Consider the following 18,190-nt stretch of genomic DNA (forward strand, 5'->3'; position numbering starts at 1 on the left):
TGTTGGGAGCGTTTTTTACTTTGAGACTTTGTTTTTCTGATTAAATAATGTGTAAAGAAATTATTCTTGCTTTGGGAAAATGAGAGAAAATCAAGATGGAAGAAGTCGATGTCCCAATGAAGCCAACATTTTATTTGGTGAAGGGTAGTGAGGAGAGGCAATCAATGAGGAAATCCATAAAAGACACATACACTTAGGCAAAAATATCATGCAAATCTAAAAATTATGTTGAAATTGAAAGTCAGCGAGATGATTTTTAAAAAAAGATTTATTCCTTTGTTATACATCTTAACTCTTTGAAGCTGATGTCTTGTTTTTCTCAATCCTGAATTGCCGTCAGGCTGTGCCACTGGAGGCCCGCTGCTGTGGCTTAAAGCTTAATGGCTGGCAACTTTCATCATTTACAGAAATGGCAGGCAACTTTTTTTGTCTGCGTGGCAGCTAGGCAGTGGGCTGTAGTAAACCTGCAAAAATTCCGGAGACAATCTCAGGTGGGGCTGAGCACCAGGTGGGGCCTAGGGACCCAGGGTCTGTGCTTCAAGCCTCCTGCCACTGGAAAAATCCAGAGATTTTTGTTTATCTTTAAGGAAAGTTGCATTGTACACCCCCCTCCACTAGGATAAAGGGGGCTCAATGCCTAGCAACTCACCCCCACACTCCCAAATACACACACACAGCCAGGGCGACAGGCTTGCCTTGGAAATGAGGCCCCTCCGGAGGCCCAGGGTATGTGTGTGATGTGGAGCTCGGCACCTTAGGAGTGGGGAGGGGCGGGGGGCAGAGAAGGAAGAAGTCTCAGGGCTCCCAATTCATCAGAAGAAGGGAAATGGGAAGAGGCGGTCAGAAAACAAGCAGATGAGAAAACGAAGGAGGACCAGAAAAGGGCCAAGGAGCATAAAAGGTAAGAGAGAGCAGAAAGGGAAAGAGGCAAAACAAGATATGAGCCACTGAAGAAAACAGAAGGGGAGACAGAGCAGAAGAAGGGAAGGAAACAGAGAAGAGTGAGTGCGAGGTGAACTGGGGAGGATGTGAGGAGGGGAGGGCGGGGACAGGAAGAGGACGTCAGAACCTGGTGTAGAAACATCCACTGAAAAGAGGGAATCAGGAGGCTGTGGGCTGATCCTCTATCTCTACAAAATACAGGCGGGCCAAGTTCACCAGGTCAGCCACATAAATCAGCAGGTTGACAGCTGTCAAGATGGCCACAGCCAGTCGTTGGTCCCAGGCACACACATAGTTGGTGAGCCCATCACTGCAGCTCACGTCGCTGGACCGCTGGGGCTGGCCACCGAACTTCTCATCAAACTGGTAGAGAGACCAGAGGACCAGAGCGCTGGCATAGAAGAGGATGGAGAGCAGGGTCAGTCCCAACAGGAAAGGGGAGAAGGAGGTGGGCAGCCTGTTCTCACAGTCAACCAGGTTCAGCAGGATGACCACGGCTCCCAGGATGAAGCAGATGGAGTACACAGCCACGCACCACATCAGGGCCGGCTGGTGCTGGTACAGGTCGGTGTTGCTGATGAAGGCGAAGATGACATAAGCCACCAAGTTCTCCAGCACCTTGAGTAGGCCTGTGACACTGCCCAAATAGCCGGAGAAATCACCAGTCCGGGGCCAGGACCAGATCCAGATTGCTTCTGCGGCATAAACCATAGAGGAAATGAAGCAGAAAGCAGAGGCGGTGATGGCTTGGTCCCAGTGGGGGCCGCAGGGGAAGAACTGGACATAGGTGGTGGCAAAAATGATGGAGGCCGAGAGGGAGAAGAGGGCAAAGTAACAGGCCCAGGTGATGAGGAAGTTGCCCCAATGAAAGGGGAAGCGGTACTGTAGCTCACATAACTCGACTAGGAAGACGATGAGAGTCATGACGAGGCAGAAGCAAAAGATGAACGTGGACCAGTTACTTGTGGTTGCCCTCCAGTTGCCCACACTGGCCATCAGTGAGAAGGCCACACAGGTGGAGAAAAGCTGCAGCAGGCGGAAGAAGTAGCCCATGATGGTCACAGAGCCCAGGCCTGAGGACGGTCATGTGGAGGTCCTGCTGGTCCTGCAGGTCACCGTCACCAATATTGCAGTGGTCTTCCCTGAGGACCCACCAGAGAAAGATGTGGGTCTGGAGGCGGATTAAGTCAGAAGCCTGGAATCATCTCAAGGGCCTGTGGTGGCTGAGGCTCAGGATGTGGTGTTTGAAACAGACACAGGGAAAAGCACGGCTGCTCCAGGATGACTCTCCCCACCCGTCACCCTTGGCCTTGTCAGGAGACTGGTCTTATCCCCAGCCTCACAGCTGGGTGTGGTCTGGCCTCAGAGCCATGAACTTTTGGATCTCTCTGAGCTGTGTGCCATCATCTATGGAGATACAGGGTCGGATGGTCCTTATCTGCAATCCCAAGCCTTCAAGGCTCTGAAAATTGAAAAGTATTTTACAAAATTTATTTGGTAACAAAATTTGACCTGCATGGACATGAGACAATTTATTCTCCTTATATATTTCCCTTAGCGTGATGCTCAAAACTTCAGTTGCAAAAATAATCACTTTCAGAGCCTAAATGAGTGTAGAACATATGTCACATGATTACATAGAACATACATAGAACATATGCTACATGATTACTCACGTGACATTTCAGCTGAGAACTGAAAGACAAGAAAGAGATGACCGTGTCCGCGATTAGGGAACAGCTTGCCCAAAGGCCTTGAGGTGGGAACAAGCTGGCTATCCCAAGATCATGTGTAAGAAAGTTGTGGGATTTGGAGAGTTGTGTCCAAGGAACAAGGAGCCCTGGTGACTGACTGTCTCAAGAAATGTGGGAGCCAATGTGGGTGGTCCGCAGCTCATCAAGGCAGGCAGCCAGGACCGTGGAAGATCCAGAGATAGGGTGCAATTGAGGTGTGCATGAATTAGGGGAGGCGCTATGCATTTCTGTTCTGCACAACTATTTACCACGTGTTTACTGTGTGCTGGGCCCTGCAGATCCCATAGCAAGGCTCAATTTCTGCCCTGAAAGTGTACCTGGCTTAATGCAGAGACATTCAGTCTGTAGGATGTGAGGACAGGCGACTCAAGGACACATGAGAATTTTTCAGAGGTCTCTCCGGAAGAGTCAAGACTGGGATTTTTCCATGCAACTCCAAATGCCCCAGGGAACTGAAGCTGTCCCAAATGAGATGCGCTTCCTTGGGAGGTGACGTTGTTGGACACTTCCGAGCCAGCACTGGGTTAACCCCTTATGGGGGAGTCGGTGGACTGCTGGTTCCGGAAGGGTATTCGCGGAAACACGGAGACCAAGGTGCTCCATGAAAATAAAGTTTCTTTTATTGTTTTCTTTTTGAGGGGGGAGGTAATTAGGCTTATCGATTTGTTTATTTATAGAGGAGGTGCTGGATATTGAACCCGGGACCTCGTGTGTGCTAAGCATGCACTCTGCCACTTGAGCTGCACCCTCCCCCGCCGATCATATAAGTTTGGGAAACTCGTCCTGCTATATATCGCTTTGGTAATTTTATAGTGCACACTACTCTATGCATGTCCCCCAAAATCCTGCAATAAAGAAATCTGTTTATCTTTTAAATTCAGGTTTCAGTGCATTTGGCTATGCAACCTCTCTGTGCAGGATGACTGTTAACATCCTGTGGGACTTGTGTGCTGAGAGTTCAAGTTTCTCAAACTCTCTGTGATGAAAGATTAGGGGTTTGCTTGCCTGTCTTCTGCCTATCATGGACCTATACATTTTTAAAGACAGTAAAAATGAATTACTAGAAAAACGAAATAAAATAAAGACATAAAACACGACAAATCCAGGTTTTTTTTAATTAGATTTGATGAACATAAGAATTATGTTTCAACAAACATAATAAGAACAAAAATAATTCATAAAAATAATCACAAAACTATACCTATTGTCCATTGAAATGTGTGTTTAGACAATCGCTACAGAGAATTGCTGTTCTGTTCATGCCTTTATATTGTTCCACAGTCACAGTGAAGCAACAGGTTTTGATAGGAGTCACACTTACATGGTCAGTTGATTTTCTACAAAAGTGCCGATGTAATTCAATGAGGGAAGAGAAGTCTCTTCAATAAATGGTGCCGGAACAACTGGATGTTCGTATGGAAAGAAAAAACCTCGGCCCTTTCTCCATACCATACACAAAAACGAGTTCAAGATGTATGATAGAACTAAATGCAAATACCCGAACGGCAAAGCTCCCAGAAGAGATGTGAGAGAACGTACTGAGATTCAAGCGTAGGTAGAGGACGCAGACAGCAATAACCATAGAAGAAGAAAACACTGAGAGATTAGATTTCATTAAACGCGAAAGCTTCTACCCGTAAAAACACACTCTTAAGAAAATGAATAAGCAAGCCACGGACTGGAGAAAATTATCTGTAAAACATATATCTGACACCGGCTGGTATCTAGAATATAGAAAGAATGCCTGCAACTCAAATAATAAATAGACCAACAACCCAATGAAAAAATTGTCAAATGTCCTGAGATATTTTAGTATCTCTTTTTTTCACACCGTGGGTTTATTTTTTTTAGCGATCTTTTTTAAAAAGTAAGCTATCTTGTCCTTTTTTATGTATATATATGAATACATATATATTTACTGAAGTATAGCCAGTTTACAATGTATCAATGTCTGGTGTACAGCACAATGCTTCAGTTATACATGAACATACATATATTCATTTTCATATTCTTTTTCACCGTAAGTTACAAGATATTGAATATAGTTCCCTGTGCTATACAGTATGAACTTGTTTGTCAATTAGTATACCTGCTGATTTAAATGTGACAATAATTTTTTATATTTCCTCAGCTAATATAGACTTGTAATTCTCAAATTTTAATTTGTTATTTTACCCTCTGTTCAATTTTAAGTCTTGCTCCAGGGGTTCTGGGTCTATGAGAAAGGCTGCTGTTTTAGAGAAATGAAAATTAATGTAAGAGATAAATGATTTAGATGCATTAAATTCAGCTAATCAATAATTGTGCTGTTTCAGAAAAATACATAAATTGTGTCAATCAATAGTTCTGCTATATTGAAGAAATAAGAGTTGATATAAGAAATAAATGATTTAGTTTAAATGACATAGTTTGACGGGAAAAACACAGGCTGAAATATTTTGCAAAGACAGATATATCAATGATGGGTAAACACAAGGAAAACTGCTCAAAATTATTACTATTCAGAGAAATGCCAATTATAACCCCACTGAGATATCACTATACACCCAACAGAATGGCTGAAATTAATAAGACTGATAATACAAAGGGTTAGTGATCATCTGGAGTAACTCGGACGGTCCTACATTTCTTATGCAAGTGTAAAAGATACAATCACTTTAGGGTCTGACAGTTTCTTTACAATTAAGTATAAACCACTCTGTGACCCAGTAATTTCACTCCTAGGTATTTTCTCGGCGGAAATGAAAGCGTACTCTACAAGACATGAGTGAACATGTTCATAGCAGATTTCTCACAATAACCCATAATGGTAGTGCCTCCCATTTGCACCACTGACCTCTGGGAACCTGCTCTGGGAGTGCAGTGCGGAGATATGCAGTGTCACTTCTAGGGTTCGCTCCTGTCCTGTCTCTCCTGTTGCAGGGTTCTGACCTCTGCTGTTAAGAATCTTGTTAGGACTTTCATTAATCTTGGAAACTGCTGGGTGCAGCTGTGCCTGGCAGTGGCTGGCCACCAGGGGGCGTGCTAGGGCCGTCTATCCACCAGGCTACCCAGCAGACAGAAGCAGCCTGAGGGACATTCTGGTGTGAATTGTGAAGCAATGAGTCTTCAAAAACTGTTAAGAGCCTGCCCCAGGGACTCTCTAGATGCCTTAACTCAGCCACTGAGCTGAGGCTCGGAGGGGCCAGGGCAGTGGTGCAGCCTGGCCTGGAAGGTGACCCCAGGCTCCCTGACTCCCAGGGGCCCAACATTCCTTCTAGGGCTTCAGGCTTCCTTGAAAGGACAGGAACCAGAGTCCCAGAGGAAAAGCGTTCCCAAAGGAAATCTCTAACCCAACTTCCTGCTTCCGGCTCTAGGCCCGGATGCCCCCAGGGGAGAGAAAGCTGGGGTGTGCCCCCTACATCCCAGGTGGAACCCAAGGTGGGGTCAGGACCCCAGAGGGCAGCCTGTGCTGTGCTCCAGCCCCACCCCGGGCTCCCTGCCTCCTGCACAGACAGCTTCTCAGGGAGTGAGGCACACAGTCTCGTGGCAGCACAGAGACTGGGGGCTCTAGGGGGACCACCAGCTGCAACCAGCCCACCTGGCTTGAGTGGCTCCCTCTGTGAGGCACAGGGGCCCTGAGCATCAGAGGGGCTGGAGGGGATTGAGATCTCATAGGCGGGGTGCCCAGGGCTGGGCTGGGGGTGGTGGGGACCCACAGACAGCACCGTCACCACTGAGCCTAATCGAAGTGGGGAGCTGCCCCTGCTGCCCCTCTAGACCCGGCCTGCCTGAGTCCCGACACAGCTGGACTGATGTCTGCAAATGTTGGTTGTATTCACTGAGGTTGTAAGGATGGAGGATGGGAAGGTGCTGTCTTGTGACTAGTTCTGTGCTCGGGGGCTTCACACACGTCATCTTACACAGTCCTCCGGTGCCCCTGCCTGGGGTGGGGGGAATTATTTCCTGCCTTACCAACTAGGAAACCAAGGTTGGCTTCTCAGCCCAAGCTCTGTCATCCCCAGCAGACCCTCTCCCGGTGGCCTGGAGCAGCTTCTCAGAAAGCAGAGCTGGAAAACACCCAGGAGCCCTCTGTTACCTAGCGACCCCACTCATCCCTGGCAATTCCTGCCTCAGGCTTCAACTCTGTAAAATGGGGGTATTAGTCCCAACTCTCACAGCTACCATGGAAACTTATGGGACCACGATGACACCTGCCCAGCCTGCTCAGGCATCAGGTGGAAACTCTCTCTCCACGGAGGCCTCTCCTTCCTGGTCTTCTACCCTCAGTTCTGGAAAGTGCAAGTCAGGGTCCACCGCAGGCCCATGGGGAGAAGGCAGAGCAGGGCAGCTCAGCACCACTGGGCCCTCCAGCCTCTTCTTCCCGAGCTGTTCAGCTGCCCCGCTGTGCTTCCCAGGTTAGTGTCCAGCCCCCTTTCCCCCTAGTCCACCCCCACCTCTCCACAGACCCACTGCTGCCTGCGTCCTCCCTGGGCCGTCCTCCTGGACCAGGGGGCAGGCGCACGTCCTCACCTCGTCCCTCGTCTCAACTCCCATGTACCTGCCCTGGTGCCCTTCCTGGGCCCTCAGCACCCAGGGGATGGTCTCTGCTTTAGGACAGGAGGCCCGGTGAGTGACTCTGTTGACCTGGGTGGGAAGAACTGGTCCCTGGAGACCAAAAGAGACCTGGGCAGGATGGCAGGGTGAGGAGGTGGAGGAGGAGCAGGCAGGGGGCTGGTCTCCAGCCGGGTGGGGTCTATCCAGCATCGCAGCCGTGGCAGGACACTCACGCCCTGTGCTCTCACCTGAGCCCATGGGAACATACTGCCGCCGCCTCCTCCTGCCCCAGGTGGGCCTGCGGGTGACCCAAGATGGGGAGAAGGTGACGAGTGCAGGCAGGGCCTCTGCTCCAAGGTTCACAGTGTCAATGCCTAAGAAGGTCTTCAAGATATGTTTAAGTTCACAACACTAGATCCCTCAGCATAATTCACCTGACTCAGAGACTCTTCTCTGGAGTGATTCTCCTCCTCCTGCTCAGTCGCTCCTCTGTCTCTCTCTCCCCCCTCCTCCTCTCCCATTGTCCGAGTGTTTCAGCCCTCAGGACGTGGGCCTCGACCACCTCTTCTCTGTGCTCCTTCTCTTCCTCATCCAGTCTGTTGGCTTTAAGTTTCCATTTAGCTGACAAATACTTGTGCACTGAGTGTGTGCCAGTGACTGTTCTAGGCACGGGACAGAGAGCAGAGAACAAAACCAATAGATCTACCTTCATGGAGCTTACACTCTAGTGCAGGAGATGGATAATGTGCAAATCAATATGTAACATAACATCATGTCAGCTGGTGACAAAGGCCAGGACAAAAGTAAAACAGGTGAAAAAAAGAGTGATAGGAGTGGAGGGGTGGGTGAGGCTCCTATTCTGGGTGGGAGGACAGGGTACCTGCTCTATTGATGTGACACTTAGCAAGATACTGAGTGAAGTGAATAGGCTGCATGATGACAGCTCCCCAGTTTGTGCCTCCAGAGCTGAACTTTACTGAGACCAAGTCACGTCCAGCTGCCGCCTGGTATCTCCCTCCCCATGTCTCGTGACGCCTCACTCTCAGCGTGTCCAACCCCATCTCCTGAATCCTCCACCCCAACACACTGATCCTTCGTTATCTATTGTGAATAAGAGCACTTAAAAGGAGTATTTAAAGAACAAAAAGACTTCCTCACAATTAAAAATATCATTGCATAAATTATAAATCCAATAAAAAATTGGAAAATGAAGTTTGTCACTCTTTCAGAAAATAGACCGAAATATTAAGAGAGAGAAAAGAGGACAGAAGAGATAAGAGAATTAGAGGCTCCATTTGGACCTTAATACCTAACAAATAGGATTTTAGAGAGAGAGAAGAAAGAAAACAGAGAGGAGGGAAATGTCTTGGAGTTGAAGGATATGAATTTCCTAAGACGAAGGGCTCACTGGATGCTTGGCAAGAGGACTAGAGGCAGACCCAGTCGAAGGCACATCACTGTGGAAGTTAAATCCCTGGGGCTAACGAGCAGACCCAGAAGGCTCCAGAGAGGAGAAACAAGGTTCATGTCAGAGACCAGGAGTCAGAAAGACATCAGACTTCTTAACACTAGAAACTTGAAGACGATGGTGTCATAACCTCAGAATTCTTCCATCCTTAAGTGCTATGCCTTACCAAACTCCAGATCAAACATGAAGACAAAATAAAGGTAGTGTAAGAAATCTACGCTTTTAAACATTTACCTATCATATCCTTTTAAAAAGAAGCTTCTGGAGGATGTGCTCCACCGAAACGCAGGAGGAAAGCAGGGAGAGGCAAAGGGTGCTCCGGGGGGGGGGGGATGAGGACGGGATGCCTCCAGGTGGCAGTGTGTGTCAAACCCAGAGAAGAGGCAACTCAGACCGCAGCAGGATTGCAGGGAGTCCTGGATAGCTCTACGTAAAGAAGGGACTCATTCCAAGAGGAGAGCTGTCGTTCTATTGGTTGCTTAACAACAGGCACACAGAAAACTAAGCAAAAGAAAATTGGGGAGGATTATTAATGCCAAGAAACAAAAAATGTGCAAGAATAGTAGAAACATTGCCCTTTTATCAATATTTGTGTAGTCTTACTAATAGAAACATTGAATATTGATTTAACCCTCCAAAACCATGAAATAACTATTTTGGGAGGATGGGCAGAGGGTGTGAGTGTGTGCATGCCTATTACCTTTACGTTTCATAGGAAGGAGTCAATAAATGATGTTCCGAATAGGAAAACAAATAACCACCAGTGTAAGCATGCAATTTTGAAATAAAGAGGTAACTACCAGAAAACAGTATTGAATGAATTGAAGATGTTTACATTTGGGTAGCAGTTATTTGGGACAAAGTGGGTGGTTGGCCAGAGAACTACAGGGTTTTTTTTTATTATTATTATAAGCCCTGGTATATTATTTACTTTAAACAACTTTGGGAATTTTGGGGGGTATTTACTTTGGGTATTATTTTTAGAATAAGACGTGAAATAAAATGTGATGGGAGAAATAGGTAAATGAATTGGAAAGAGTTACATGGGGGCTCCAACTCTATTAATATTTTTTAGGCGATAGGTGCACAGGTGTTTGTTACATTATTAATATGCCTCTCAATACCTAAAGTATTTTATAATCCTTTTTAAACTGCAACCGCAAGGCAATGCTATTCAGAGAGGGCAACTGAAGGTCCAGGGTTATGGAGCGTAGGTGTTGGGACAGAGCGCAAACACAGAAGTTAGCCATGGACAGGAGGAAGGACAGTTCTGACTGTGAAGAAGAGAGGTTAGAGAAGGTTTTGAATTACAGTTGGGAGAAGCTGAGAAATTATAAACCCAGTGCAGGAGATGGAGTCGTAGTTCTGGTTTTCAGCTGAAGACAGAGGAGCTAAGGGAGTGTATTAGTCTCCTAGGGCTGCTGTAACCAATGACCACAACCTGCATGGCTGAAAATATCAGAAAGTTATTCTCTCACAGCTCTGGAGGCCAGAGGTCTGAACTCAGGCTGTGAGCACGGCCATGCTCCTCTGGAGGTCTGAGGATGAATCTATTCCTTCTCTTCTAGCCTCTGGTAGCTGCTGGCATTCCATGTGTTCCAGGGCTTGTGGCAGCCTCACTCCAATCCCTGCCTCCATCTTCACACAACATTCTCTTTCTGTGTGTTGGTCTATAATCTTCTGTCTGTCTTTGATAAGAACACTGGTTGTGGCATTCAGGGCCCGCACATATAATCCAGGATCAGCGCCTCTTCTCAAGATCTCAACTTAGTCACACCTGCAAAGGTATTTTTTTCCCAAATAAAATAACATTTACAGGGTGCAGGGACTTGACATGGAGATCTCCTGGGGTATACTTTTCAGCCTCCCAGAGGGAGGAATTGAATTTAAGGAAATCAGAATTTGGGGGCTATTCCCCATGAGACATCCAGTAAGGACTCAACAAGAGTAGAAAAGAAATTACTGAATAACAGGGAAAATGAAACTGACCTGAATCAACCAATGTGAATTTTGGGGTGGACTTTTTCAACAAAGCTGCTAGGCTCAATTTTGTGTCAAAGAATCTTATTTTCTGTGATTCCCTTTCTGTGATTCACTTTGACTAGCCAAAAAACTGAAATACTGGTGTAGATTGTGTAAATTTCAGGTGTGGTAGGAAATAAAACAGTGTGATGAAAGATACTTTGGATAAATGTAAATCAACTAAAGCCTGTGTTACAAATTCAAATTCTGGCAAATAGAATTTGATGTACCAAACATCGTAAGAGACGAAAAGACGTTTTATAAATTGAGAAAATGAACCTACATCAAGAAGACGTACCAAACAGAATCACATATACATCTAACAAAATAGCTCTGGAATATATAAAGCAGAGCAGTCCAACAGAGCTTTCTGCCATAAAAGAAATGCTCTGTGCCTGCAGTGTCCAGTACAGTAGCCACTCATGACACGTGGTTACAGAGCACTTGAAATGTGGTGGGTGGAACTGAGAGGTTGAATTGTAAATTCAATTTCATTCTAATTAGTGAAAAATTAAATAGCCGCAAGTATCTACTGGCTGCTATGCTAGACAGTGCAGATAAAACTATAACTGAAAGAATTAGGAGGAGGAATAGAGCAGTGCTAGTAGCTGGAAATATTCATGTGCTCCTCTCAGAACCAGGCTGATGATACAATCAAGAAAGATGACCCTGAGGCAGTAGCAAGCAGCAGTTCTCTCCGCAATAAAAACCTTTACCATCTTTGCTTTTATGTCGTGTTTTGAACCAAAAAGAATCGAACTGTTCACACTGTTAACAAATAGACAGATTCACTATTTATATAATTGATTTCGTCCACTGTCGTCATGATTTATGTTTTATCATGTTTTTGGCATTAAAAGATATTTTCCATTTGGACCGTGGGTCAATATTTGGATGTTCCATTGGGTTGAAGTTAAGCAATAGTAACCAGCCTTCTGCAAACTTATCAGCCAGGTTTCTTTGACGCCTGGCTCCTCTCCAGCTCCTGCCATCTCTCCCCTTCCCCTCACAGCCAGTAGTTGCCCCAGGAGAAGCCTATATTTGTCTTCCCTTCTCCTTTTCCCTCTCCAGTGCACTGGCTTCTGTCCTGAGGACTTGACTGAAAATGCTCTAACCAAGACTCTCAATGACCTTCAAATGGTCAAATCTCATGGACACTTTTCTTTTTCTTTTCTTTTTTTTTTTTAACACCTTTACTGTGGTACAGTAAACGACACATATTTCAGATGTACAATTTGATGAATTCTGATAGATGTACACACCTATGCAACCACCACTACTATCCAGTGGACATTTTTCAGTGCTTATTCTCTGTGACTCCCCTGCAGCATTTAACATTGTTGACCACACCCTCCCGGAACTCTCTTCTCTATTATTTTTTTTAATGACATGAGCCTCTCCTGGTTCCTTCCATTTCATAACCTATTTCTTTGCAGATTCCTCTTTTGCTTACCATTTAAACATCAGTGTTTACTCAACTCTTTCTTTTCAGTCTCTGCCTCTCACTCTCTGGGAAATTTTACTTATGTTCATAACTTCAATTATCCCTTCAAGTGATGACTCACCAGTTTCTTTCTTAAGCTTTAAACCTGTCCAATTAATTAGACTATCCACAGACACTTCAAAGTCAGCATGTCTCAGAATTCTATCTCGCACCATCATTCCCATTTTACTTTCCTCATGTATTTCTCTCTTGATTTCATGAATTCATCCATCCAACCAGTCACTTAAGCCAGAAATAAGGGCTTTCCTTAGCTCCTCCTTCTCTCTTTCACTTCCCATATCCAGTCGTCCTCCAAATACCTCCTGCATTTACCCTAATCTTCATTGCCTTAGCCCACGACCTCATCATCACGCTCCTAGATTATTTAAACTTTCTTCCACTGGCCCCTTATCTACAATCTTGCTTTCTTTCATTCCTTATTGCATATTGACTTCCTAAAAGTCAAAAACTTGTTATTCTTCTGCCCAGAATATATTTTATAGTCAAGTTTAGTGGATATTTGTAACACAGTATTAATTTCTTCTTTTGGAAGTAACACTTCGTTATTTCTTTGAGAGCTACTCCTCTACAGTACACACACCCGATGGGCTCACAAATCAAGAGTCTTGGCCTTCCCAGATGACTGGATAAAGAAGTTGTGATATACCTATACAATGGAATACTACTCTGCCATAAAAAAGAATAAAATAATGCAATTTGCAGCAACATAGATGGACCTAGAGATCATCATTCTAAGTGAAGTAAGCCAGAAAGAGAAAGAAAAATACAGTATGATATCACTCATATGTGGAATCTGAAAAAGAAAAAAGAAGAAGAACACTATGAACTCACCTACAAAACAGAAGCAGACACTCAGACTTAGTAAACAATCTTATGGTTACCGGGGAAAAGGAGGGAGGGGATAAATTTGGGAGTTTGATATTTACAAATGTTAGCAACTATATATAAAAATAGATTTTAAAAAAGAGTCTTGGCCTTCCCAAGCAAGACCCATTGGTCTCTGTATCCAAGAGCTTTGAATCTTATATGGATTGATTCAAGGCTGCAAAAATATTGCTCATTTATTCCAGGAGCAGCAGCACTCTGACAAATCAGATGTTCTCACTGCCTAGACTCTTAGTACTTCCTCGGGTTACCAGATATTCTCCAAATAAACCCATTTTATGATGAAATTAGCCAAAATCTATTTTTGCTGCTTACTACTAGGTGGCCTGCTACAAAATCCAAACTCATTGGTAAGGCAGACCAGGTCCCTCAGTAAGTGGCCTCCACCATCTTCTCCTGCATCACCTCCTGTCGTGGTCCCCCTCCGCCATTCACTCCAGCCTCCAGAATAACACGTCACACCCCTAACACTCCACGCCTAGAATGTTCCTCCCCTACCTCCTTCAAATCTCAACTTATGCCACTTTCTCTGGGAAGCCCCCCCACCACCTCCAGCCACTCCACCTTCCATGGCCCCTTGTATACACTGTTATTATGTTTTACTGAAACTTCCCCCTTATGTGTCTAACCTCACCCACTCCTGAACTGAAACCAGAGCACAGCCTGGCACGCAGCAGTACTGTGCTCAGTCAGTGCTGCTCTGAACCTCAGTTTCCTCAGCCAGAGAATGGAGATGATAGCATTTGCTTTGAGACATGAATTTCTTGATTAGACCCTGCAGAGAACATCTATGGCACTTAAGCCAAGAACAACTCTCCTAAAAGGATGCTGCGTAGCTTGGAGAATTATTAGGGAGGGACCAGGCATAGAACAGGATCAGACCAGGAAGGAAGGGTGATGGGCAGCGAGGGCACAATCAAGGGCAGCTGGTCCAGGCACCGTGGCCATTGGAAGCACACAGTGGATGCTACTGTAGCTCCAAGCTGAATGAATTCTGATTTGACCCTGTGTCTGTGTGTCACCTGCTCCTGAAGTGTGTGTCTGGGCCCCAGTTGTGGGTCAGGACAAATGTTTGCCTGACCTTTTAAACTTCTCATTGAGAGTGAGGTCCAATTTCTCACCAAGACTCACACGATGGAGACATCCTCAAATACGGTGGGGAGTTCAGGTTCAAGGGTCTCCCTTCATGGAGAACAAGACCTTGGGGTTGTTAGGAGGATTAAATGAGATAAAACATGATTCAGTCACTCTCAGACATTTCCCCTAAGGCAGAAGAAGTGGAATGCATCCCAGGCAGGAGGGCCAGCCTGGAGCCTGAGACTCTAAGCTTGTGTTGTATTCATTCAGCAAACACCTTGATGTGCCAGGCCCTCGTCTCAGCCCTGGGAATAAATACATCGGTGAACAAAGGGGAGGCTACTGCTTGATGCATCTGCATGCTAGTGATCATCTTTGAAGCCTCATGCTTGACTTGAAATGGAATGCGGAGTTTTTCATTCTCTTTTATAACAGACCACAGTAATATCCCAGGAACATAGCAGGGCTTGTTTCAATACAAGAGTAATGGCTTCCTACAAATGGTCTGGTGGATGCCCTGCCTGTTTGCCTGAAGATACAGAGAACTGTGTCTTTATGTGCCTATATTGGAGCAGGTTCCAGTTGCCACCAAGAGCAAAGCTCTACCAGTTTGTGGGAGGAGAGAAGAGACAGCCGGGATGCCCAGGCCCTTGGGAGTTGGGCAGAGGGTGAGAGAGATGATGGAGGACTCTCGGCCCTGCCAGCCTCTGCCAGGGTCCAGGAACAGATATTCTGGAAGTCCTTCCTTCTGCCTGAGGCACCAGAAAGAACCACACACTCTTTATTCTAAAGAACTTGCACAAGGAGAGGTCCCAGACTAGCAACAGGAGTGTTACTGGGGGGCAGTGGTCTGGGCCTATGGGCAGCTGGCCCCGGCTCAACATGGGCTTGGACCACTGTGGTCATCAGATGGCCCGAGGGAGGGTGCGCAGTTGCTGAGAATGTGGCACTGAACCTAAGGTTAGCCAGGAACAGTGTAGAGAGGGAAGGAGGCCCCGAGAGGACTGCCAACCCCATGAGCAGCTGGGTTGACCAGACAGGTTGGAGAATTTGTTGCGTGAGAATGTTCACAGTCCTTCCCAGGCAAACCCCTGGAGGGATCTGTGGGAAACAGATGCTGGTTGGAGTAGGGCTGAGCTTCCCCTGCCACGTCCCCACCCCTGGTTAGAAGCAGACCCAGAAAAGACCACCTCGGGCAAACCCTCACCAGCCCAGCCTGGCTTGGGGAGGGGCCTCAGATGACAGCTCACATGTGTCGTCAGCTAAGAAAGGTCCACGAGAACTGGGGCTGCAGACACAGCGATGACAGGAGGTGACACACACAGGGCTCACTGCACGCCCGGCACCACTCTAGACTCACTGGTCCCTCCCAGCAGCCCGGGAACTGCGTACTCACTGTCCCCGTGTTCACAGCACAGGGTGGTTAACTGGCCGACATCACATAGGGAGTAGGTGCAGAGCTGGGATCTGAACTCAGGCATTTGGCTTCAGGAACTTAAACTGTGCCTGGCATTCACCATGCACCTTCTACCCAAGAGGGAAAAAGTAGGCAATATTTTTTCAGCACCAGCTGTTTGATTAGATGACTTACTATCTCTATTTCATTTCATCTTCAGAGGTATTATTGTTGTCGCCCTGGTTTTATAGATGATGACACCGAGGCTCAGAGAGTCCATATGTCACTGCTCAAGGCTGAACAGTTACTCCCTGACAGCCTGGATTTTAATACAAGTCTGTCTCCCGGCAAAGCTCAGCACACAATAGTATCTCAGTAAATGCTGAGCCCCTTCCTTCTTTTCTTGGGTCCAGGAGTCATCCCTGGACACCTTTCTGTCCTGGTCTGACTGCAGTGCCCCACCCAGAGGTCCTGCACAGTGCCCCCATCTCAGCCAGACCACTTCCTGTTGGCAAGCCAGCCAGAAAATGCCAGCCAGAGTGTGGAGAGCTTAGAAAGGGAATAACTGGAACCTCTTCACCTTCTTTTGGCCCAGTCGTCTTCATACAGGGATCTTGGGACAGGAGTCAGCCACACAGATGAGGACCACGTGGATTGGCAGCTGGCACTGGCCCCAGAGGCAGGCAGGCAGTTGCCTGAAGCCACAGGAGAGAAGGGCCCCTCTTCCCTCCCCTCAAAGGTGCAGTGACGAAGGCTGGATCCATGATTTTTCCAAGAAGCTGATCCAGAGCCAGAGAATGGGACCATCTGTGCCTTGGGCTCTGTTCTGGACGCAGCTCAGGCCACCGTCTGGGGTGGTGTCAGCTGGAGTCATCCCTGCGTGGAGGAGGCCCTGGCTGGCTGGCTGATGAGGCACCTGCTGACCTTCCCACTAGAGACGGGGAGCCCGGGGCCAGCAGGGGAGCAAGGGAAGGGCCTGAGGATTGGGCCCTGGGGATCTTCTCCATCAACTGTGTGTGCTAAAGGGCTAGGGGGAGGCCCCGGCCACTCAGGCTCTCCCTCCCCAGACCCCTGGACCCCAGGCACCTCCCTTCCCTCTGACGTGTAGACAGGCATTTGTGGGCATCTCTCGGCTCCTCCCCAGCCTGCCCATGCGGGCTGCAGGGAATGTGATCAGCTGGGAAACTAACCCTTCCCCTTCTTCTTCATTTGGTATATTTCTCAAACTTCAGTTTTACTTTCTAAAGCTGGTTTGAACATCTGCAGAGAGGGCTGTGTGATGCGGAGCTCAGCACCTCAGGAGGGAGGAAGTGGGGGTGGGCAGAGAAGGAAGACGTCTCAGGGACTTGACTGATCAAAGAAGGAAAATAGGAACAAGTGGACAGGAAACAGGCAGATGGAAAACAAAGGCGACCATGAAAGAGCCGAAGAGATAAATGGGGAAGGATATGAGAAGTGGGGAGAGGCGACAGGAAGAGGACAGCAGAAGACGGCAGAACTCAGCAAAGATACCTGTGGTTAGAAGAGGAACCAGGAGCCCCTCGGCCCATCCTTAGTCCCTACAAAAGCCTCTCGGGCCAAGTACACGGTGTCAGCCACGTAAAGCAGCAGGTTGATGGCTGTCAAGATGGTCACAGCCAGTTGTTGGTTCCAGATGCTCACCAGGGAGGTGAACTTATCGCTCTAGCTCACATCGCTGGACCTCTGGGGCTGGCCGCCCAACTCCTCATGGAACTGGTAGAGAGGCCAGAGGATCACAGAGCAGGTGTAGAGGGGGACGGAGAGCACGGTCTGCCCCACCAGGAGATGGGAAGGGGATGGGCAGCCTTTTGTCGTTGTCACAGTCAGACCCATTCACAGGAAGTTCACGGCCCCCAGGATGAAGCAGATGGAGTACACGGCCACACACCACACCAGGGCCTACTGGTCCTGGTACAGGTAGGGGCTGCTGATGAAGGCGAATATGACACAGGCCACATATTTCTCCAGCCTCCTGAGCATATCTGGCAAGATGGGCACAAAGCAGTATATATCTCCAGGCCGGAGACAGACCCAGGCCACTTCAGTGGCATAAAGCACAGAACTGATGTAGAAGAATGCGGTGGCGGCGATGGTGTGGTTCCGGGTGAGGCCCTGAGTCAAGAACTAGACGTAGGTAGGGCTGAAAATGATGGAGGCTGAGAGGCAGATGAAGGCAGAGTGAAAGGCGTAGGCATAGAGAAAGCCGTCCCAGGAGAAGGGGAGGTAGGACTGGCAGAAGCACCAGATGAACATGCACCAGTTAATTATGCCCCCCTTCAAAGTGTCCTCCCTGGCCACCAGTGACAAGGGCACGCAGCGGGAGAGCAGCTGCAGCAGGCAGAAGAAGAAGCCCATGATGGCCATGGATCCCAGGCCCGAGGACAGGCACATGGTGGTTGTGATGCGCAGGCAGGTCGCTGTCACCGGTGTTTGTTTTACAACCAAAGACTTGCCCATAGCTCAACACAGCCCCAGGGTTTGATGGACAGATTCTATTTGGCTTTGCCTGTTTTGCTCCAATTCTGTCTTCGATCTTGTTTTTCCAGGAATATCTGACCACTGACCCCTGGAACAGATGTGCTGAT

General features: G+C 47.4%; 1 protein-coding gene across 1 annotated transcript; it reads right to left on the minus strand.

Moving 5' to 3' along the window:
• Positions 1-1,101: 1,101 nt before the first annotated feature.
• Positions 1,102-17,585, minus strand: LOC140689652 (myeloid-associated differentiation marker-like). Its single transcript, XM_072950626.1, is given in 3 exon segments — positions 1,102-2,084; positions 7,481-7,530; positions 17,509-17,585. Coding segments are annotated over 3 exon segments (1,110 nt in total).
• Between the last annotated feature and the right edge of the window lie 605 nt (positions 17,586-18,190).

Source organism: Vicugna pacos, chromosome 27 (assembly GCF_048564905.1).
Source record: "Vicugna pacos chromosome 27, VicPac4, whole genome shotgun sequence".
NCBI classification, from domain to species: Eukaryota; Metazoa; Chordata; class Mammalia; order Artiodactyla; family Camelidae; genus Vicugna; species Vicugna pacos.